At 39.7% G+C, this 22,506-nt stretch overlaps 3 protein-coding genes and 1 non-coding gene across 5 annotated transcripts; 2 read left to right on the top strand and 2 right to left on the bottom strand.

Annotated features, from left to right (window-relative positions):
• Nucleotides 1-1,152: 1,152 nt before the first annotated feature.
• Nucleotides 1,153-1,343, top strand: LOC119262770. Its single transcript, XR_005129893.1, has one exon. It is a non-coding gene; the product is annotated as a U2 spliceosomal RNA (small nuclear RNA).
• A 2,512-nt stretch (nucleotides 1,344-3,855) lies between these two features.
• On the bottom strand, nucleotides 3,856-4,989 carry sprb (sepiapterin reductase b). The gene is given in 4 exon segments (XM_037535709.1): nucleotides 3,856-4,046; nucleotides 4,049-4,328; nucleotides 4,667-4,908; nucleotides 4,911-4,989. Coding segments are annotated over 4 exon segments (792 nt in total).
• A 2,233-nt stretch (nucleotides 4,990-7,222) lies between these two features.
• On the top strand, nucleotides 7,223-19,258 carry smyd1b (SET and MYND domain containing 1b). 2 transcript variants are annotated; one of them, XM_017702758.2, is made up of 10 exons: nucleotides 7,223-7,452; nucleotides 9,130-9,306; nucleotides 10,323-10,536; nucleotides 10,641-10,771; nucleotides 12,845-12,883; nucleotides 13,750-13,945; nucleotides 16,608-16,700; nucleotides 17,156-17,319; nucleotides 17,433-17,601; nucleotides 18,830-19,258. In XM_017702758.2, the coding sequence occupies exons 1-10, from the start codon at nucleotides 7,331-7,333 to the stop codon at nucleotides 18,983-18,985; spliced, it is 1,461 nt and encodes a 486-aa protein (XP_017558247.1). In that variant the 5' UTR covers nucleotides 7,223-7,330; the 3' UTR covers nucleotides 18,986-19,258. The 2 variants fall into 2 exon arrangements, with proteins under 2 accessions (XP_017558247.1, XP_017558248.1); XM_017702759.2 differs by lacking the exon at nucleotides 12,845-12,883.
• Nucleotides 19,259-19,382: 124 nt separating this feature from the next.
• On the bottom strand, nucleotides 19,383-21,625 carry LOC108430333 (fatty acid-binding protein, liver-type-like). The gene is made up of 4 exons (XM_017702762.2): nucleotides 21,477-21,625; nucleotides 21,034-21,206; nucleotides 20,625-20,717; nucleotides 19,383-19,504 (listed from the first exon to the last, which is right to left on the bottom strand). The coding sequence occupies exons 1-4, from the start codon at nucleotides 21,541-21,543 to the stop codon at nucleotides 19,454-19,456; spliced, it is 384 nt and encodes a 127-aa protein (XP_017558251.1). The 5' UTR covers nucleotides 21,544-21,625; the 3' UTR covers nucleotides 19,383-19,453.
• Nucleotides 21,626-22,506: the final 881 nt, after the last annotated feature.

The following is a 22,506-nucleotide window of genomic DNA, read 5'->3' as shown; positions in this document are numbered from 1 at the left end:
GATGTTATGTCTCGTGGTCATAATGATTTTAAACAGAAATTATTTTAATTCCAAGCAATTCGTATGAACCGATGTACACAAACAATGCATGTTTTTCCACGGGCTCTGCCGGCCTCAGACTCCATTCACATATTTACACTATACTGTAAATATACACTCACCGGCCACTTTATTAGGTACAATAAAGTTTGCGTGTTTACACAAGCTAATCAGCCAATCACATGGCCGCAACTCAGTGCATTTAGGCAACTTGCTGAATTGCAGACCGAGCATCAGAATGGGGAAGAAAGGGGATTTAAGTGACTTTGAACGTGGCGTGGATGTTGGTGCCAGACGGGCTGGTCTGAGTATTTCAGAAACTGCTGATCTACTGGGATTTTCACACACAGCCATCTCTAGGGTTTACAGAGAACGGTCCGAAAAAGAGGAAATATCCAGTGAGCAGCAGTTGTGTGGACGAAAAAGCCTTGTTGATGTGAGAGGTCAGAGGAGAATGGGCAGTTTGAGATGATAGAAAGACAACAGCAACTCAAATAATCAACCAAAATCTCGTTGCAACACCTTGCTGAAAGTATGCCACGAAGAATTAAAGCAGTTCTGAAGGCAAAAGGGGGTCCAACCTTTTACTAGCAAGGTGTACCTAATAAAGTGGCCGGTGAGTGTACCATACCATAATAAATATACAAATCATTTTAATTCCAAGCAATTTGTATGAACTGATGTACAGAAGCAGTGCATGTTTTTCCAGGGGCTCTGCCGGCCTCAGACTCCATTCACAAATTCACTACTGACATCAACACATAGCAGTTACCATGGAAACACTCTGCCTCATATACAGGACTGTCATGTGACAGAGCTAGGGAAGCAGGTAGCAGCACAAGGCTGTGGACTAGCCAAGAGAGACAAGAAAGCTATTCATAGTCCGTCTAAATGAATGCAGTCGTGCTAGATTACCTATCAAGATATGATCGGTTCAAAATATGGATTTTGAGATTCAGTACTGTGTTGTAACAGTGGTAGTTTATGCTGATCGTGAACATGCTTGGGCCTCACTGTTAGCTGTAACACATGTAAACTGACATATGACCAGTGTATCTCCATATCAATAGAATGTTAAACTATTCATTAGAAACTACATTCATATAGAAACTACTCGCTTGTCGGCCTTTTGGCTAAGATCAAGTGTAGTATCTGTTCTTATCAGTTTAATATCTGATACGTCCTCTATATGAGGACTGCATATTAAATTGATTTTTAGAGCAGGGAGATGGAAGAGGGGCTTGCTCCATCCGCTCCACGCATCAGCCTGGTATTGCACTACCTCTGGGAATGGTGCACCTCCTTGAATTGTTGGGGCAGTTGTGGGCTGGAGGTTAGGGAACCAGCCCTGTGACAGGAAGGATGCCAGTTCGATCCCCTCGGCTGATAGTCCATGACTGAAGTGCCCTTGAGCAAGGCACCTAACCCCCCCCCAATTGCTCCCCGGGTGCTCACTGCCCCCTAGTGTGTGTTCACTCGTGTGCGTGTATGTGGGTGTTTCACTGCACGGATGGCTTAAATGCAGAGGTCTAATTTCACAGTGTGCAAACGCAGTGACAAATGGTTGTTAATTCTAACTAGCTAGAAATAGCTCTATTTCATTAGTGAAAACAGATTTTAAAAATGACATTCATGGAAACATCAGCAGGAGTAGCAAAGCTAAGTTTATGGTTCTTTCCTGCTAGGTAAGGCACCCAGAAGTTTCCAGAGACCATGGATAAGTTTTCTAAATGCTTCTAAGCAGATTCTGGTGGTTGATTAGTGTAGTGGTTAACACCATGCCTTCTAGGCTGTAGACTGGGGTTCAATCCCCTGGTGGGTAAGCACACTACACTATACCAATAAGAGTCCTTGGGCAAGACTCCTAACACTGTCTTCGCCTACCTGTGTAAAACAGTCAAATTGTAAGTCGCTCTGGATAAGAGCGTCAGCCCAATGCTGTGAATGTAAATTCTTAAATGGTAAATCAAGCACCACACTGAACACTCTCTCTACCAAGGTGCTCAGAAAACCAGGCCCATGTCAAGGTGTGAAGAAGTGTCAATTTCAGTACAGTTATAGTTTTTTTATTACTTATTTCACTGGCTATTCATGTTTTTTATCTTGAGAGACTAATTGAGACTTAATTGGCCTAGTAGTTATGGATGGCATTGTAGAGCTAGTAGTTACAGCCTAGTAGTTATGGATGGCATTGTAAAGCTAGTAGTTACAGCCTAGTAGTTATGGATGGCATTGTAGATCTAGTAGTTACAGCCTAGTAGTTATGGATGGCATTGCAAAGCAAGTAGTTGTAGTCTAGTAGTACAATTAAATAATTTTTAAATAAACCTCTAATTGGAATCACATCTAAATGAATGCTTAATGTCTAATTAATGTTGCATATCTGTGGATTTTGATCAGTGCCAATGGACAGAAACATGCTTGTTTCCCACTGATGTAATTTTCTCATTTGGTTAAAACATTTTATGACATCACTGCTGAGTAACCAGCCAAAAGAACTAAAAATACAGCCCTAATCAAGTTTTATGACATGCATTTGCATACAATATTTGCATACTGTACAAACTGAAATTAAAGTTTTGAAGTACTCAAAGAGAACAGGCATTTGTCATTAACAATGAAACTATGGTTTGTTTTATACACATGAAAACTATGACCAAATTTTGTCTGTGTATTTGCGTGTATAAGTGAGATTCTGCATTTTCCCCTCCTCCAGACCAGGTTGTGGGTGAGCATGAGTTTATTTTACAGTAGGGGAGTTTCACAGCCTACAGCCTTTTAATAGAGAATCAAGACTCTTCTATGAATCTATTTTTTGTCTCACCACTAGTGTTCTTCATTGAAAATAAGTGTCTGTTAGGAGCTTGTTGCTGTGCACGTTGTCCATGTCTCACTATCCTGAGCTGACTCCTACATCCGCGAAGTGAAATTTGCCTAACTGAAGCATGAGGGCTGAAGCATGTGAGTGAAATATACAAAATAATTATTGTTTTCTAGTGCTGAACATTTACACTATACTGTAAATATACCATACCATAATAAATACACAAATATAATCATATGCAAAAGTTTGAACACCTCAAGTCAAATGACATGTTTTATTGATTTTCTTACAGAAAAGGAGTAAATCCATCCTTTGCAGAGAACACAGTTAAGTATGGTATTTAAATACATACATACTTATGAACATATTGAAAAAACATAAAACATAAAATATTACATACACCATAACTTTAGATGTTTTAATTTTTTTCCAAAATGCTGAATTCAACAAATAAACAGAACATTTACATTGTTCTCTGCCGATATGGTTTAACATATTTTCGCTTAATTTAATTTGACCAGAGGTGCCCAAACCTTTGCAAGAGCACTCAAATAACTGTACATATAACTTTCCAAAACTGTTTGTGTATATGTAATATTTTCCTTTGAATTTTACTGTATTTAATTAAACAATGCAAAGTCTGTTGACGAAGAAATGGAGACAGAATGGAGAAAATGTAATTTTGTCTTCTAAAGATTTATTTACAGCCCACTTGCAATCTCACTGACCACCAGAAGAGGTCATCAGCTCCATTTAGAAACACACAAAAGACATACTGACTCAACCAACCACCAATGAGCGAAGTTACAAATGCATAAACCTTGTATACATTGCATTTTTACATGTTATATGAGGACATTAAATTGTCCTTTCTAGAGAAAAATCCTTAAAAAATAGGCTTTCATTTGTATTTAAAGACTTTGCAGAGAACATATGTATAAAAGAGCCCATGAGTCCTTTCACACCAAAGGTTTGAATGTTCTAGTGATTGTTTAGAGTTTGAAAAAGTCCACATGAGCTCCAGAGGGGTAGTCATTATCTAGCAGCAGCCTCATCAGTTTGACTCCAGACTCTTGACAGGATACCAGCTGACCTTTGGAGAACATGGAAGAGAAAGAGCAGAGGAGCTTCATGTTTCCAGAGCAATGTCATGCCTTGGCCTGCATGTCTGTGTCCAGAGGATACAGTAGTTGAGCACTCCTATGTCTGGCTCTTCCTCTGCCAGCACCTGGAATATCATGTCACAAGCTGCTTTACCCATACAATACAGCACCCAGGAAGGGAAAGCCTTTAGGGCGCACAGGGTGCTGATGTTAACCACAGTGCGTTGCAATCCCATTTGCCAAGAAAATGCCTGCAGAACACCAGCAGTCAGACTTAGTGTGGAGCTCACATTCAGAGACAGGTAATGATTCACCTCCACTGGAACAGTAAAGCCCAAAGTAAAGCGTGACACCTAAAGAACCTACAGACAGGACAGAGGGAAAGACAATAAGGTAGGTGTGAAGCGAGAGTCTGCAGTTTTGGACATAGCCTAGGACTTCCAGAAGGTCTAGAGTGACATGTTTTCCACCAAAATTGGTCCTACCCATTGTAAATCCAAATATGATCAGTTGACTCCAGGCTCACCTCCTACCTGGTAGTTAATCAACTAACTACGGGGGGTAAGCTTTGACTGCATGTACCTAGATAACTACGAAATAAAGAAAATTCCCAATTGAATTATTTTTCAGTGGCCTTTTCAATATTTTACCACTATTTATTTCTGGCTCACACTTAACAATGAAATAAGAGTATTACTACAGTACACACAAAGTTTAAATACAGTTGTATGTTTGGGTACACCTGGACATTGCTGAAATTGCTGAAAGCTTGGAGGGATTGTTGTAAACCATCAGCTGTGCAGATGAAATGTGAACTCTTTTGCCCCGCGTCAAGCGTCGCTATGTCTTCCCTCAGCTCCTTCAGCTGCTCCACTGACCTGGCCACCAGCAGGAGACCTGACCGGGGCTTCACTAAGCAGGCCACTTGCAGTGCCAGGGAAGTCCAAAGCCTCTGGAAGCTCCAGTGATGATGCACAAAGCTTGACATAGGTCTTTGCTTCCTTCAGCCATGATGCTGTCCATTATGAAGGTTTATAGATGACATGGTTGTGGACTGTGGATTGGGTTTTGTAGCCATTGCGGATTTCAAGGTCTTTATATAGGGGAGAACCCCGTTCACTACTGTGAGGCTATAAGGATTTTTTGAGAAGAAAAACAGCTGATGCATAATGGAAAACACACCTTTACTTCTCTAATTAAAATGGTGCTAATCATAGCGTAGCATTAAAGTTTCACTCACCGGCCACTTTATTAGGTTCACCTGGTCAATTACTTGTTTACACAAATAGCTAATCAGCCAATCACATGGCCGCAACTCACTGCATTTAGGCATGTAGAGGTGGTCAAGACAACTTTCTGAAGTGCAGACCGAGCATCAGAACGGGGAAGAAACTGGATTTAAGTGACTTTGAACGTGGCGTGGATGCTGGTGCCAGACGGGCACTATTATCCAGTGAGCAGTCAGTTGTGTGGACGAAAACGTCGTGTTGATAGGTGAGGTCAGCGGAGAATGGGCAGACTGGTTCCAGATGATAGAAAGGCAACAGGAACTCAAATAACCAACCAAAATCTCTGAGGAATGTTTCCAATACCTTGTTGAAAGTGTGCCATGAAGAATTAAGGCAGTTCTGAAGGCAAAAGGGGGTCCAACCTTTTACTAGCAAGGTGTACCTAATAAAGTGGCCGGTGAGTGTATATGCATGAAGCCCACTCCCAACATCTTACATCACAGCAATTTACATCAAGAAAATAAGAAATTATCCCTTTTTAATTCTTAAATCATTGTAGGAATCTGCATCTTTTCACCAGCCTACCTTCTCTCACCAATACCAAACATAAGATTGTATTTGATGCAGCAAGAAAGTTTTCCAAAATAATGCATTTAAATCACATGTCTACATATAATTTAATACATATATGCAAAATATTGCGAAGTGTTTGTTTGAACTGGAACAGCATCTACTGTATTTTAATGAACACAATCAACTGAGACTGAAATTAACTGAAGTGCTGCAGACGGCTGCGGGAGCAGGATGTCCGAGTGTTCACACGTGGTGGTCAGGTGGTGAAATCCTTTAGTGTCTCCAAGCAAAGAGCAGAACATGCAGAACCTTTAAACTGACACTTCTTTTAGGAATCATTTTTGTAAATGAGATGTAGAGCACAAGTTGGAGACCACCCATCATTTATTTCATTTCCAGTCAAAACCATTATTAAGTTATTGATTTTTCAGTGTTGGGGGGGGGGGGGGGGGGGGCAGAAAACATAAGTTTAAGAGAAAAGGACATAACTAAACATCAATAACTATAATAATATATAACTATATAAAATCTTTCAGTATTTAGTATGTCCATCCTTTGTCTTTTTATAGTTTGCATTCTTTTCTAGAGACGGTATTCAATTTTTTTGTAAAGAAATCTGCAAGGTTATTTTTCCACACCTTCAAAGTTCAGTCTTAGAAGTTGGTTGAATTTTCTGCTTGTCGTAATCCAAATAATCCCAAACACATTGAGTGATTTTGAGGTCTGGACTCTGGACAGTTCATTGTTTGGGGAACTCCGGCAGCTTCTTGGTTTGTTTTGCAAACTTTCTTCTTTTTTGTCTCTTTCTGTTGCTCAATAATGGCTTATTGACAGCTACACATCCTTTCACACTCACACAATTGAGTGGCAACTGAAGGTTTGTCCTACAATCATAAAACATCCAAGTCAAGAACAACTTAGGAACCTTCATATTTGAGACTGTGCCCTCCATGATATGAACAGCCCCCCCTGTGGGTACTGAAGTAGAGATGTTGTAGCTTAAAAAAAGAAACATAGGAGCTTTGCTAGTCAAATCTTGTCAGAAGTAGCGAGACGCAGCAGGAAAGAGGTCTGAGAAAGCACTAGAAAAAACAAGCACATGAAGCCAAGTGTCTATTCAGGTGGGAGCAGCTGTCTTTCGTCCCCACTCCCCGTCCCTGACTGACAGGCACAACTGAGGGACTAAAATACCGCCCGGTCTCCTGAATGACCACTCACACCTCCTGGAACGTTTCATTTTTTCTCAATCACGGGTGGATATTTGACATAATAGATACTCGTGCAGACACATACAAAACAGAAGACTTTGTCAATGATCTTCTTGTATAAAGTTAAGGCCTTTGCTGATAATAAAACCCAAAATCTCACAGTGACCACGATAACATCTCCCCCCTGCCTCTAACCTCAAGATGGTACAGTTTGAGAGTGGAGGCTATTTCAGAAGGTGGTAGTGGAATGTCCAGCTGTTTAAGCTGATGATCTAAAGGACACTCAGACGAGGACTCTGACAGTGTAACAGACAGTGCAGTAAGAAGACCCTTACAGATTGCCTAACTGCAGGCATGGAGAACGTGGAAGTGTTTGCCTCACCAGGAAAGGGTCGTGGCCTGAAGGCAACTAAAGAAGTATGGGCTGGGGATGTACTCTTTGCAGAACCTTACTTTGCTGCCGTTGTGTTTGACAGGTGAGTTATATGGAGTGAAATGGACACTTGAGTAAAGGCTGCAGCATCTTGATCGAACAAACATCAACGTTGTAATGCTGGCGGATGTCTTCACAATTGCATTCTGAAAGACAGTGTTCATTTGGTTGATGAGTTCTTAGAAAAAGAGTTAGCGTTAATTGGGGGTTTGGGGGTGTGGGTAATCCAGGACATGGAGAAAGGAGGAGAACATTCTAGACAGGGGGAAAGGGGGAGGGGCATTCTAGTGTCTCCCAACAATTCCACCCAGGTATGGCACACCAACCAAAAGAAACACTTAGAAATACAGGTGTCAAAAAGGGTTTGTTGGAGTGATGCCATGGGAAAAAAACACGCTTGGTTCCTTAAAGGACCTTTCAATGAGTGATTCTTACAGGAACCCTTTTTGTAAATGAGATTTGTGAACTTTAATAATATTTAAAGAATTTAAATATTAAAATTTTCACCATGAATTTAAAGTTGTCTGAGCCAAAAGACATTTAACCCATTAAAACCCAAGGCTTATTACAGACTAAGACCAAGGCTTGTTACACAGTAACTACAGGGACTTCAGTGCAAACCTGCATGAGATAGTCTTAGGTTACAGAAGTGTGCAGCAAAATGTTGGGCCCGCTAGATTTGCCCTGGCCATTTTTACTTCAATGTGTGTGCATATTTTCTATTATATATATATACTACATCAGTGCAATGAAAGACATTCCATTGTGTGCTGTTGTACTACATTTTATTCTTGTGGAAATTTGAATCAAGAAAATTCAGTGCATTACTTGTTTCAGTGCACCATTGTCATTAGACTCTACTGTATTATCGTAGGGCTTTATAGACAGAAACAAATGACCAGTCATTGGATCTCATGGTGACATTATCGTTCTTACGTAACAAGCAAGTCTCCCGTTGAGAGCATGGACTGTGAGATTTCATTTGACATTTTACTGAATTTTAAACAGTGTTAAAATATATTTGAATATTATTGCTCACTGTAGCATGGCTGATAAAAGAAATGCAAAAAAAACTACAATTAAAATGACTGGAATTTTTGAAGAAAATCAAGGTGTTTAGACACCCACACTGGCTACTGTTTGAGTTAATATGCAGTTTGTCTTGGAAACACAGACCAGTACACGCAGTAGAAGTAGCCATACCTTGTGAACATTGAGTATTCCTCTATTAGAAGGCCTCCATCACCTTATATGGCAATGCTCCTCTTATCTGAAGTGAATGACCTCTTCTCTCTGCTCTGAAGCACTGCTTCTTCTGTATCTGTGACCTACCAAAATACCACATTCTCTGTTCAACTAAGTAAACTTTGTTGTGTTTTGTTACAAAATATTATGATTTTATTTGTGTACAACTACTCAAGTTCAGTAATGATAAAATGGAATGTTCAATAATTTATTTTTATAAAAAACATAATTAAGCTACAGCGTCATTCAAAGCATGTCTAGTCTAAAATCCAGGTCAGTTAAAAATCCAGAATATATGTTCAGCTTTAACTTTGAAACCGCTTGGTAGAATGATCTATATAGGCTGTGTTACATAGCCTTTTTACTGGCAATAGCTATAAAGCTTTTTTTCCATACTTTCCTAAGACTTAACACACAGTATGTTGTAATGACGTCTTTCATCTATTTCTCTTTTTCTTTCTCTCTTATCCCACAGTCTTGCAGCAAATGTCTGTCACTGCTGTTTCCGTCGGCAGCCGAAGCTGCAGCGGTGTGGTCAGTGCCGCTTTGCGCAGTACTGCGACCGCACATGTCAGCGTGCGGCCTGGGAAGAACACAAACAGGAGTGTGCTGCAATTAAGAGCTACGGCCAAGTGCCCAATGAAAACATCCGGTGAGCGCATGAGGACTTGCTGGAGGGTGTGATGGGAAAGGGGAAGAAGGAAGGGAAGGGATGAATGGGAAAGAAGAAATAGGAAAGGCTCAATAGAGATGGGGGTTTGAAGAGTGGGAGGGTGACCAATTTAGAATGGGGGAACTGAGTTATTTCACTGCACTACACAAATAACATACATACAACTGTGAATTAAACCCTCAAACCCTAAGCATTTGTTTATAGGCCCACACTGCAGTTTCTCAGTGGTATACAAAAAGTTATACAATGTCACTGTCATAACAAAACTCAAATAAGTTAAGTGATACTTTTTTAATCCCACAAACAGGGAAATTCCACCTCTATATTTAACCCATCCATGAAGTGAAACACCACAAACACACTAGTGAACACACATGCACACTAGGGGGCAGTGAGCACACTTGCCCAGAGTGGTGGGCAGCCTTATCCACAGCGCCCAGGGAGCAATTGGGGGTTAGGTGTCTTGCTCAAGGACACCTCAGTCATGGACTGTAGGCGCTGGGGACTGAACTGGCAACCTTCAGGTCACAGGGCCAGTTCCCTAACCACCAATCCACGACTGCCCCTAAAATAGCTAAAAAAAATAGCATAAAACTAAAATAGTAACATTACAGAAGAAGGAAAAAAACAACATTGTAAACTAAAGTTAATGCAATTTTATTTCATTCCAGGTAATTTCCATCGATTTGTATGAGATATTCAAACAATGTAAAGGGCAGTTGGCCTTATCAAGTAGTGAAAAAAGAAGAAGTTTGTTTTTGCCACAACAACTAGAACAATAGTTTCACAAGAGAATTGCTGAATAATAACCTGGGATTTCATGGCTTAATCAGTATGTAATGATTAAACTGGTCATTTTACAAGTTAACATTATGAAAAGCCAATTTTGTTTTCATTTGTTTGCAGCTCTAGATTCTTGACCCCATACAGATTTTGCATGGCGCAGAGAGAAATAATAGCATTGTCTAATGTGTTGCTCTGATGTCTCGATTTAGCCTCGCTGCTCGTATTATGTGGCGTCTCGATAAGGAAGGGGGTGTAATCTCAGACCTGCAGCTCACCACACTGGAAGAATTGGAGGACCACATCTCTGACCTGCCCGAGGATGACCTGAAGGACCTCAAAGTGGACATCCACAACTTCCTTGATTTCTGGCCCAGAACCAGCAAGCAGCACACCGTAGAAAGAATATCACACATCTTTGGAGTGGTACATGAACTTGCTACGTTTGTAATTTATAATTCAAAAGTGGTTATATTTCAAATCAAAAATGCACTGGCTTACTTCACACTTTCACCTTTCCATTACAACAGATCAACTGCAATGGCTTCATGGTGAGTGATCAGAAAGGCCTCCAGGCAGTTGGAGTTGGTCTGTTCCCCAACCTCTGTCTGGTCAACCATGACTGCTGGCCTAACTGCACTGTAATCCTCAATAACGGCAAGTAAGTCTCATTAGAAGTCCTCATACACTGTAAAAGTGCATCACAGCCTGGGGTGGACAGAAAGTGTGAGATAGAATGCAGGTAAACAGTGGCTAGAAGTGGGTAAGGGATGAGGCACCAAATGTTGGAAGGAAGTAAGAACTTGAAGTGAAAGACTGGGGGAGGTGATTTTGAGCTAGACTGATGTGGAGGGGAAAACCAAAAGAAACCTAGTTTTGAGATAAGAGAAATGGCTCATGTGATGCAGCTTTACCATGCAATTTATGCGTCAATTGAAATCCTGTGGCCCACTTTAGTCATGTGCAACATGTGGTCAAAGATCAAATAGGCTACTATAGCTGTATCATGCTTGCTCATTGTTTCTTTGTCATCACATTTTTGGCCTACTAAAAGAGCTGACCCAAACAGGAGCAAATGGAACTTACAGGTCATTTCCATGTGCTTGAGAGATATCTCCAACTACCATGATAAATCCACAAGAAATTTAACTTTTTAATCCTTTTATGCATCTCTCTATATAAGTTTAAAGCATCTACACTCACCGGCCACTTTATTAGGTAGCTAGTAAAACGTTGGACCCCCTGTTGGACCCCCTGTTGCCTTCAGAACTGCTTTAGTTCTTCGTGGCCTACTTTCAACAAGGTGTTGGAAACGTTCCTCAGAGATTTTGGTTGGTTATTTGAGTTCCTGCTGCCTTTCTATCATCAGGAACTAGACTGCCCATTCTCCTCTGACCTCTCACATCAACACAGCATTTTTGTCCACACAACTGACCGCTCACTGGACATTTCCTCTTTTTGGACCGTTCTCTGTAAACCCTAGAGATGGCTGTGCGTGAAAATCCCAGTAGATCAGCAGTTTCTGAAATACTCAGACCAGCCCGTCTGGCACCAACAACCACGCCACGTTCAAAGTCACTTAAATCCCCTTTCTTCCCCGTTCTGATGCTCGGTCTTGAGCTGCGGCCATGTGATTGGCTGATTAGCTATTTTGTGTTAACAAGCGATTGAACAGGTACCTAATAAAGTGGCCGGTGAGTGTAATTTCTCCAATTAGCTGTCTTACTGACTAGCTGCATAGCTTAACACTATTTGAACTGACATGAAATAATATAGTGCACTTTTCTGTGCCCATATACACAGATGTGTAGAATCATGTGTAGAATCAGCAAAAGTTTATTTTTATATATGTATAGTATGAAATTATGAGCAAAGCACTCTTCAGAGGATTGTTCGCTTCTTAACTCACATTAGTGAACTCTTGGCAAAATAAAAATTCCCAAAATAACAATCAACACATCAACACACCTATCTAGTTAAATCTAGTGCTGTATTTGGTCACCAAAAAGTGGTTACTTCATCTGCTCCTGGAAGAGTAAATCATTTGCTTAATTGTCATTGCTTTTAGTGCGAATTGTCCTAGTTACCAAAGCGTTACCAAAAACAGTGGGGGTCATCCTCAAAAATGTTTCTACTGTTGGTACCAATCTTAAGCAGGAACCAATGCTATTAACCTGGAGGTTTCAGCACTGAGCCAATGGCAAGTTACAGTTTTTAGGGGCCAAAAGTTCCAGTGTTTTGTGCAGTGGAAAAGCACCCCAAATAGAAGCGAATATATATACTTGCTTTTCTTCAAAGTTTTTGTAATTCATTTTGTAAACAAATGATATGGGCAGTTGCAAGCATGTAATTCACATTAACAAATGTCAATGATATCAGTGTTGTACCTTTGAACAAACTCTATTCAAATCTGAATGAATGATTATAGTCAGGCTGATTCAATTACTTCATGTTCACAGGTTAACATAGGCTGTACCTGGAAAAAACAGTTGCAGTGACAGAGGTTGAAGTTAAATGGTCGACGGGTTTTACTACACTTTTCTATTACCTAAGAAGAATAGTCAGTTTGCATCGTAGTCCACATAGTTACTGAATAACACACCTAAGTATGTAATAAACCTGGGATTTTAAGTGGTTAATGTTTAAGAGAGGGTGAGGGCTTTCTGAGTGAGGGTATTCTGAACAGGCCTTTTATGGTTGGGTCCTGCAATCTGCTTCTTGCTTTGTCTTTCAGTCATTCGGCAGTCAATACGTTGTATCATACTCAGATGAGGTGGGTCTGTTTAGCCTCAACTAGCTAAGCTCTTCGTCTTCCTTACTGTCACCTCTTTAATCACACAGTTTGACAATCAGCTACCCAAATGCAGCCATCTTCAAATCACCAACAGCAGTATATATAGCCACATACAGTATAGCTTTATACCCCGAATTTGACCTTTACATCCCACTGGTTGGGTGGCGGGAAGAGTATCAGACTACACCTTACAGTTATAGTTTAACACTAATTAACAACAAAATTTTGCCTGTGTAATATTCAATAGATTTAGATAGTGGGCTATGTTTTTTAACCAGGATGGCTAATGCTACTGGGTGGTTGGTCCATCGTCCCATCCTCTGTTTCTCTCACACTCTTAACCACTTAATTCCAAATGTGTAGATCTTGGCTATTTGACAAAGCTGTGTCCACATACGTGTGTCTTCTTGTCTCTATGTGTTCGTCATGTGGTTTTGGTACTTGTGTAGAGTCCTTTATATTTTTCTACTTCTTGTACAGTGGATGCAATGGATCCTCCTTCACAAGATCTATTTTTACTTACAACTAATGTCAGATCAAGTTAAGGCCTTGTATATGATCACCACCTAGGTCAATATACAAATGTTGTTTGATTGACATGCAGAACTCAATGGTTTGGACTCTGTATGACTCTTCAGAAAATCGTTTTCTACTTACTTGATCTGGGAAGGTTGCAGTGAATTGTTTTATGGTGAACAGATGTTGATAACTGATACTGATTGGTGATCAGTTCAGCAGTTTCATCTGAAATCCCAAAAGAGGGCAGAACTGGAACTGAATAAGCTGGTCTTCACTTCTGCCTGGACCTTGACTGGACATCACCCGCTTTGTTGCTTTTGTCACAGGATCGAGCTCCGAGCCTTGGGGAAGATCAGCGAGGGAGAGGAATTGACGGTGGCATACGTGGACTACCTGAACACGTCAGAGGACCGCAAGCGCATGCTCAAGCAGCAGTACTTCTTCGACTGCACCTGCGAACACTGCACTAACAAAATCAACGATGACCTCAAGTTGGATGGTGCTTTGGTGGATGATGTCAAGGTGGGCCGAAGCACTTGAAAAGATGTCAAAAGATGTCAAATGTTTTTGAGTGGGGGGAAATTCTGGTGAATTCTTGCTGAACATCTCAAAAAGGATTTTTTTTCACACAAATATTTTCACAAAAATAAAATGATTGAGATGTTCATAGTCATTCAACGTGGTTTGATCAGAAATGCTCCGTTTTAGAGAAACTTACCAACATGGATATCAGGGTGGTGGTGACAGGAACGAGGTGATAAGATGTCTACAGTTCAAGTATAATCATTTATTTACTATCCAAAACACCAGTGAACCTACATGTTTGTTGGTTGTTTATTTCTTTATTTTTTTTGTATATAATGTTGGTAATAAAGAAATAGCGGTGAATCTGAAAAAAATACCCCCGTTTTCTGCCTGCCTCCCCAATCCAAAAAAAAAAGAAGTAATAACAAAAATAAATTAAATAAATAAGTAAGCAAATAAAAAACTATTTTTAAATGTAAAAAAAGGATAAGGACTACCATGGCTTTTTAAAAATATGGTTAAGGCTGATGCTTTATCATTAAACTATCATAAAACAGTGTCTTAGACATCAGGCAGCATATTAATAATCACTATTACACATTCTCTTTGAGAGACTTAAGAGGCGTTAAACTCTTCAGATAACTGGTTCCTGTCACCCCACCCTGAATAATTCTTATACTCTAGTTTCTCTAGAATAGAATATTTACATCAAAACACTTTTAATGATTTTACAATTTAACCATTTAGTAATACACAAAGATTTAAAAACTATGTGGAATTTCCGTTTTAACTGCAGATTCAGTTACAAACCCCCATAGGTTTCCTACAGCGTATGTGCCTTAAAGGCCTCTTCTTGCAATTAGTGCCATTTTTTGTCACACATTCTTCATTGAAACAGAAATTCTGTCAAAAGTGCAGATTCCAAAAATGTTTGACTTTGAAAAACTCTTTCTGTGTGTACAGTATTATTTTGTGTAAAAAATGACATCCTTTACATTTCTGTCATGTTTTTGTCAGTTTTTTGACATTGAAACAAATGGAAAAAAAAAGACTTACACAATGTAAATGGAATATAAATATAATAAGCAAATTATATGCAGTTATGTAATTGCATTTTCAAAAGAGTGAAAACAAGGCAATCATTTTTTTTTCTATTTATTTATTTTTATCCAATTTCCCCTCCCTAATTTAGATGTGGACGATTTCCACCTGCAAGCTGGCTCTTTCCTAATGAAACCAAGCTTGCAGCGTGAAGACTAGCTTTTGCTCTGTCTGAGACACGTAAAGCACCACTTCATCTTTTCAAACTGCTGCTAACATAACGTCACTGAACAGCTCAGTGCACTTGGAGGAGAATGCTATTTAACAGACAGTTGTTTTGGCTAGCACTGCACTGAGCAAAATGGGGTGAAAGGAAGGATCATTCTGCCCACCCAGAGGGAGCAGAGCCAATAATGTTGCCTTGGACACCTGTCCACGGATGGCATGTGGCAACACTGAGTACTGAACTCACAGTGTCAGCACATAGTGGGCATGTGGGCCACATACAGACCCTTGCCATTTAAAGTCTTTACAAACGCAAGGATGTATGACATCTCATAATGGAGCAAGTGCTGCTACAACATAATGTGTATAGTAATTGAAATAATATTTTTATTATCTGTATTCATTCATGACTGTGAATCACTTCAGCATCAGAAAAGCTAGAGTGGGAGGACATAATGTTCTGCACACTGGCACCAAAAGCCACTTTTTCTTTATGTAAATACCCTGCAATTTCCTCATGTGCATGTAGCTCCACGGTGAAACGTGACTGCGTGGATGCTTGTGTTATTCAAAAAGAGTCAAGCTGTTCGGTGAGCCAAATTGCACTCATTAGAGCATAGCTCAGGGCTTTCCATGGATTAATGTTCCAGAGACCCTGCTGTGCAAATGCATATTGACCTCTTGGGCTGAAAGAGGGGCAAAAAATAGCCAAGTATCAGCACTCACTTAGCTATCTGCAGCCCTGCAGGGCTCAGGTCCAGGAGCCTTTGTGTAGGGGGCTATATTTAGACTCTGTAGTGTTATTTTGTTGGAGCAGCTGATTCATTAGATGAGGAGCAGGATTCCAGGTTGCATGAGGTCTGGCAGTCTACACAATGCAGGTCATGTTACTTGTCTTAGGAGGCTGCTGTAAAAGCAGGAGACTCCCTTCAGCTTTTTTCTGAGTAGAATAACTTAAATCTGTTATAATGCATTGATCTGAAGGTGCATCTATTTTGCTGTTTTAATGTTTTAAACAATGTAAAATGCACTCATTTTATAGTAAAAAAATGCAATTCTGAACCTGTTTTAAAATGTAAAAATAAATAAATCTTGATGCCACTTGTTTGTAGTTTTATAAATAATTCTCAGTCATAGCAAACGAATCAAACCCAATCAAACCATGGATTTCCTGATGCATTGAATTACATTGTCTAATAAAGACCAAACCAAATTGTTTGGAAATCAAAGACTGAACCTGATATTCATTCAAGGTGTTTTTTTCAATATTCAATGAACACTAATGAGTAAATCTAATGGTTTATTTGTCACAAAACCACAAAATCCATACAGCATGCTCCGCTGGGAAGTCTACTGCTACACTAAATGTCTCGCTATTCTTTTTTCATCGAAGGTGCCAGATGAAAAAGTGAAGGAAGTGACCGAATATAGCATAGAGATGCTGAAGAAGATGGAGAAGGCTCGTACAGATGCAAACTACAATGAGGTATTTCAGAAATGACCAGACATATTGCCACTCTATTGCACATAACCTTTCATCTAATGGTTACATTCTTTAAAACAGAAGGGCCAAAATGGGTTTTTGAAGTGACTGCCCTCGTTTTGCTTGAGAGTCTTTCAGTGGATGGATCCTTGTAAATGAGATGTGCAAGGATGAATCACCTTTTTAAAGTTTAAAGAAACTCTGCATAATGTAAAGGTTATATGCCAATTAAAGAACTGTTCTTCCAAACCAAGGACCATTTAGGAACCTACACCGGCCACTTTATTAGGTACATCTATTTTCAGCTAATTCATTTTTCTCATCTCAACATTTACTTGGCATAGCTGACGCTGGATGAGGAAACAAGCACATTTATTGTATGAAGATACCCTCACATTATTGTCTATTCATTGTAGTAGTGATGATCCTCTGTTCTTCTTCTTGTTTATGTGGTATAGGTGGTAAAGATCTGTCGTGAATGTGTGGAGAAGCAGGAGAACGTTCTTGCTGATACACACATCTACCAGCTGAAGATGTGGAGCACGCTTAGCGAAGTTCTCTCATACCTTCAGTTTTTTGAGGAAGCAGCTTTCTATGCACGCAAGATGGTAGAGGGATATATGTAAGTACAGGCCCTCCTAACCTTTGTGAGCCACTGATGGCTGATAGAACAACATGAACTTTCTCACACTTTCAGACAGCATTTCATAAGCTTCCTTTGCACCCTGGAAATAGGAAACTGTACCATCCGAACAATGCTCAGCTGGGGATGGCTACAATGAGGGCAGGAGTGACCCACTGGCAGGCTGGACACATAGAAGTTGGACATGGCATGATCTGCAAAGCTTATGCCATTCTTCTGGTCACCCATGGGCCAACCCACCCTATCACCAAGGACCTAGAGGTAAACTCCTATCCTGTTACATTACAGTCTATCAAAAGATTCTACAAAAGGCAGATCTACTCTAACATCCCAATACTGCCTATTATGACATTTCATGTGTACTATTTTAAAATTATATCTCCAACCTGTTTTGTCTCTGAAATTTTTTTTGCATTGGCACTACAAGGATAACAAGTAATGAAAACTTAAATCTCACCAATTAGCACTGTACAAATCAGATGCCTATGTAATTCTACACTTTTCACAACTGTGTATAGCTGGTGCACAGGCCTCCTGGTGCAAACTCCAAAATGTAATGTTTTTAAATGAATATAAAATTTGGCCCATAATGCTGTTATCAGATTAATTAGGACACTGTTGGCTCTCTGTGTGGACTCTGCGTTGAGCTGCTAGTGAGCAATGGGGGCGAAAGTCTCCACAAAGACAGTCATGCTAAGATTAAACAGACACCTTAACTACAGCTTCCATTGTATCAAAAAATTGTGGGCAACTCCCACTTTAAAAAACATTTCAATGCAATAAAAGCCTTGTGTAAATATTGATGTGCTTGCTCACCTATAAAGACAAAAATTCAGCTTGCTTTGGGTTTTGTAAATCATACACTTTTCATCTAAACATATAGCATCAATGCTATTGAAGACAAAAAATGTATAGTTTCATTAAGGATCCTCCAAAACAGGTCAAAATAGCATTTTAGGGCTGGTGAGAAAAAGGGTTAAGTTACCCTAAATAGACACTTTTCTATTTGTGTTGGCTGGCTCTGTATGACATACCGTTATACACAACAGATGAAATTCAGGCTTCAGGACAGCTGCACATACTGTTTCTAATTATGCAAACTGTTTTTGGTTCATGACATGATTTAGGAATGACATTTACAGTCATTTAGGTACACCTAGTAAAAGGTTTTACTGCTAGTAAAAGGTCGGACCCCCCTTTTGCCTTCAGAACTGCCTTAATTCTTCGTGGCACATCCCCTTTCTTCCCCATTCTGATGCTCGGTCTGCACTTCAGCAAGTTGTCTTGACCACCTCTACATGCCTGAATGCACTGAGTTGTGGCCATGTGATTGGCTGATTAGCTATTTGTGTTAAAATGCAATTGAACTGTACCTAATAAAGTGGCTGGTGAGTGTACATTAGTCTCGTAGCTCCAGTGCCAATCTAAAGAACCAGACCAGATTTCCCCAAACTATCAACAGTAGAAAAAAACTATTTTCATCTTGCAGGCTATGCGTATTCAGACGGAGATGGAGCTGCGCATGTTCAAGCAGAATGAGTATGTCTATCACTCCATGCGGGAGGCAGCGCTGAAGAACCAGCCGATGAAGATGATGGCAGAGCCAATGGAGGAAGGCATCAAGAGCCTGTTCCGCAAAAAGTGACCACACATCTTCACCTGTGCTTTACATCGTCTCCTAACATGAATTTCATCAATGTGAATGTAGAGACTCAGGCAAGCTTCCATCTATTTTAAACTACCTGGGATTACCTGTTTTTGAATTTTTTTTTTTTCACAATAATATCCTGAAATCGATAGCATTGTTTTTATTTGTTAGGCCACAAGTTACTCTTCCTTTTGATTAAGCCACATTTTGAATTGTGTAAAGTTTTTTTAAATAAATTATTAATAAACTGATCATGATTTGCAATACTGATGATATGAAGTGCGACTTTTTTTTGTCTTGGCAAGTTTGTAGAACTAATTCAGTTCCAGGCACCAGTAATAAAAAAGGCAACACTCAGTAAAACCCAGAAATGAAATGAAATGATGACACAGTGGACTAAAAATGTCTTATTTAATTTGCATTTTTAACACTTTTTTTCCAACCCAAGCAGAGTAGTCTGTCACATCACACGCGCTTGCTGACCCTCTTGTAGGTGAGGTTTCCCAGAGTCAGGGTCTGTAAAGGCAACAACAGCACCATCTTTTGGTCACATGCATCTTTGGTAAAGCATTAGGTGCGCTAAAAAAACCCACCAACCTCAGTCCATAAAATAAAAGACATAATGCTTAATTCCAGTTCACTTAATGGGTGTCCAGTTCCAGTCCTGGTGAGTCCAGCACAGTTTGGTGATCTATCTTCTTAAACACACCTACTAAACCTGCAGATGTTGTTGGATCTAGACTCAGCAAAAAGGCACACTCTTAAAAATAAAGTTGCCAAAAGTGTTTGTTATGTGATGCCAAGCATTCTTACAAAACACGGTTCTTCAAGGGTTCTTTAGTAAACGGAATGGTTCTATTTAGAACCATTTACATGTTTAAATCATTAACACATTTAAACACATTTTCCATCAATCTGAAGAACCGTTTCACCATGCAAGAATCATTTAAGCATCACATGGCTCTTTATGCTGAAGAACCTTTATATAGAACCTGTGGTTTTGAATAGAACTGCTACCTTTACTAAAGACCCCTTGAATAACCATCTTTTTTTTAAGTGTACCACTTTTAGTTCCCTAAAAAAAAACTCTCACTGGATGTTTTGAGGAACCACTTTTGTAAATGTGAAATTTGTGAATGTGGAGAACCTTTTAAAGTTTAAAGAAACCTTTACATTATTTGAAGGTTCTTCAAAGCTTTGAAAGTTCCTTTGCAGTCACAAATGTCTTTTTCAAATTCTTTGGCAACAGAATCCTTTGTGGCACCCTTACTTTAGAAGTGTAGATCTTCAGCACCAGGATTGGTGACAGCTGGTACAGAACCTTTCACTTGTTTCAAGGTTCTTTCAACTTTTAACAGGGTTTAAAATGTTCTTCACATTTCTACATCTCATTTACAAAAATCATTCTTCAAGGAACCATCCACTGAAAGCATCTAGAGCACCAAAAGTGGTTTCTCTATGGAACAGCTCTAAAGAACCTTTTCAGCACCTAATTTTTAACAGTGATTTCTGATTTAAATCAGGAGTGACTGAGCTGGAAAATCACCAAAATGGGCCAGACCGAGGCTCACAGGACCAGCACTGGACACTGCTTTATTAATAGTCATTAAAGGTCAGAACTTCAGTTTGTACTCACGTTGACCAGTGTGTTGGCATTAACGAGCTCCGTGACTGACTCAATGCCTTTCAGAGTGACCTTCAGCTTGTTGCCCTCTTTTGTCACTACAGACTAAAATATAACAAGACATATTTACTGTCAAGCACAGTCTCAGTACACAGTGGTGTTCTGCAAACTAATGCTTTTATCAAAAATTTAATGAAATAATTCGTTTTTAAGCCCTTAATTAATTACTATGAAACTACTCAGTAAAGTAGGAGATATAGATGTTAGACCCCATTGACAATTTTATGGGTTAAAGACGTGGATGACCATAATGGCCTTTTCTTTGCACACAGGATTTTCTGTTCTGATCTGATTGCTGAAAGCATTAGGCAGTGTAAACGGTAGAGACGGTAGAGATCCAATAAAGAGATGCGAGCCTTGCCTTGACTTTCTCTCCAGTCAGCGTCTCCAGCTCAGCCTCCTGACCCACAGTGAAGGAGTTGACCAGGACTTTGGCTCCGGTGGTCACGGTCACTTTGAAGTTGTCCCCATTCTGCTCGATCTCCGAGGTGCTCTTGATATCCTTGCCTTTTTCAATAAGGTCATCAGGAAGACCTGTGAGAAATCAGAATTTCAGCCACTGTTAATGAAGCCTTGAGTTAAAGATGTTTTATACTAGGTACTGAATAATACATCATAGTTACTGGATAGCAAGCCTCAAGATTAATGAAGACCGAAGAGTAAACCTGCATTTTTTGTCTCATACCAAAAGTGTTCTAGTTACAAATCAGTTCATTTCAATTGGTAAATTGAAGAAATATCAATAGAAACATTTTTCGTTCCCTGTATTGTTAAGGCTTTGAGACATTTCCTCAGCATACCTACCAATAGCTTTCATGAAGGCCTCAAAGCCCTCTTGGCTTTCCAGCTGATATTTTCCAGAGAAGGCCATTGTGGAAGACTGAGCGAGAGGAGAAGATTGCCGGTTTCTGAAGCTTTTTATATGATTGTGAAGTTTTTAATGATTAATCGCAGAGGGTGGAGATACTCCCTGCTCTTACTGGCTAAGTATGGCAAAAGTTACTTGTCAGTATATACGTAATGCACATGAGCACTTTTGTGTTTGCGTGTGTGTGTGTGTGTGTGTGTGTGTGTGTGTGTGTGTGTGTGTGTAAATGTCGCTGTGTGGGTAGATTGGCTGAGACCTATGTCCAGTGCTTTCCTAACACAGACATTGACCTATGCCACAAAATAACCCTAACATAAACCTTTACCCAGTTCTCTATAAAACTTTCTGCTCTCTAATAATGAAATAACTGATTTACTCACATTTCAAGCTACAGGAGCAAGTCAGTATGATGCATTCCGTGTGTTTGTAGATTATCAGATAAATAGCGAATGCACACAAAGTTGTGCAAATCCTAGTATGAGTCACTGAAGGTAGCTTTAAATCACAGTTATTTGATCTATGATATCACTCCCTCCTTGAAGTTAATATATCCTCCAAGTTCGTTTTCAGCAGATAAAGAAGAAAAAACAGTTTTGTTGTTCTGTTTTTTTTGCCATGTTCTGCCAGATTGTTGAAGTCGCTTCTTATTCTCCAGCTTCTCATTCTAATTGTCCCTGAAATGGTGCCTGAGGCGCCAGATTGTGCTGCTGTGCTGTTTAATTTGGAGTGGGAGAATTCGAATGAGAAGCAGAAGAAGGAGAAGCTGACTTAATTTTCACAAATTGCTGCAGATTAAGTGCATCAGGAAACCATTTTGATTTATAAATGTAAATAAGTCCACTCATCTCCAAATTATCGATTTGTTTTGTTCTCTGTGTTGCTGTGTGATCAACAGTCTGTGAGTCAGTCTTCAGTGTTAAAGGTCGGTGAATTAGCAGTTATGCTTTAACTCCAGTTCTGCTGTGG

Source organism: Pygocentrus nattereri, chromosome 28 (assembly GCF_015220715.1).
Source record: "Pygocentrus nattereri isolate fPygNat1 chromosome 28, fPygNat1.pri, whole genome shotgun sequence".
Classification (NCBI taxonomy): domain Eukaryota; kingdom Metazoa; phylum Chordata; class Actinopteri; order Characiformes; family Serrasalmidae; genus Pygocentrus; species Pygocentrus nattereri.
This window is presented reverse-complemented; position numbering and strand designations above follow the sequence as displayed.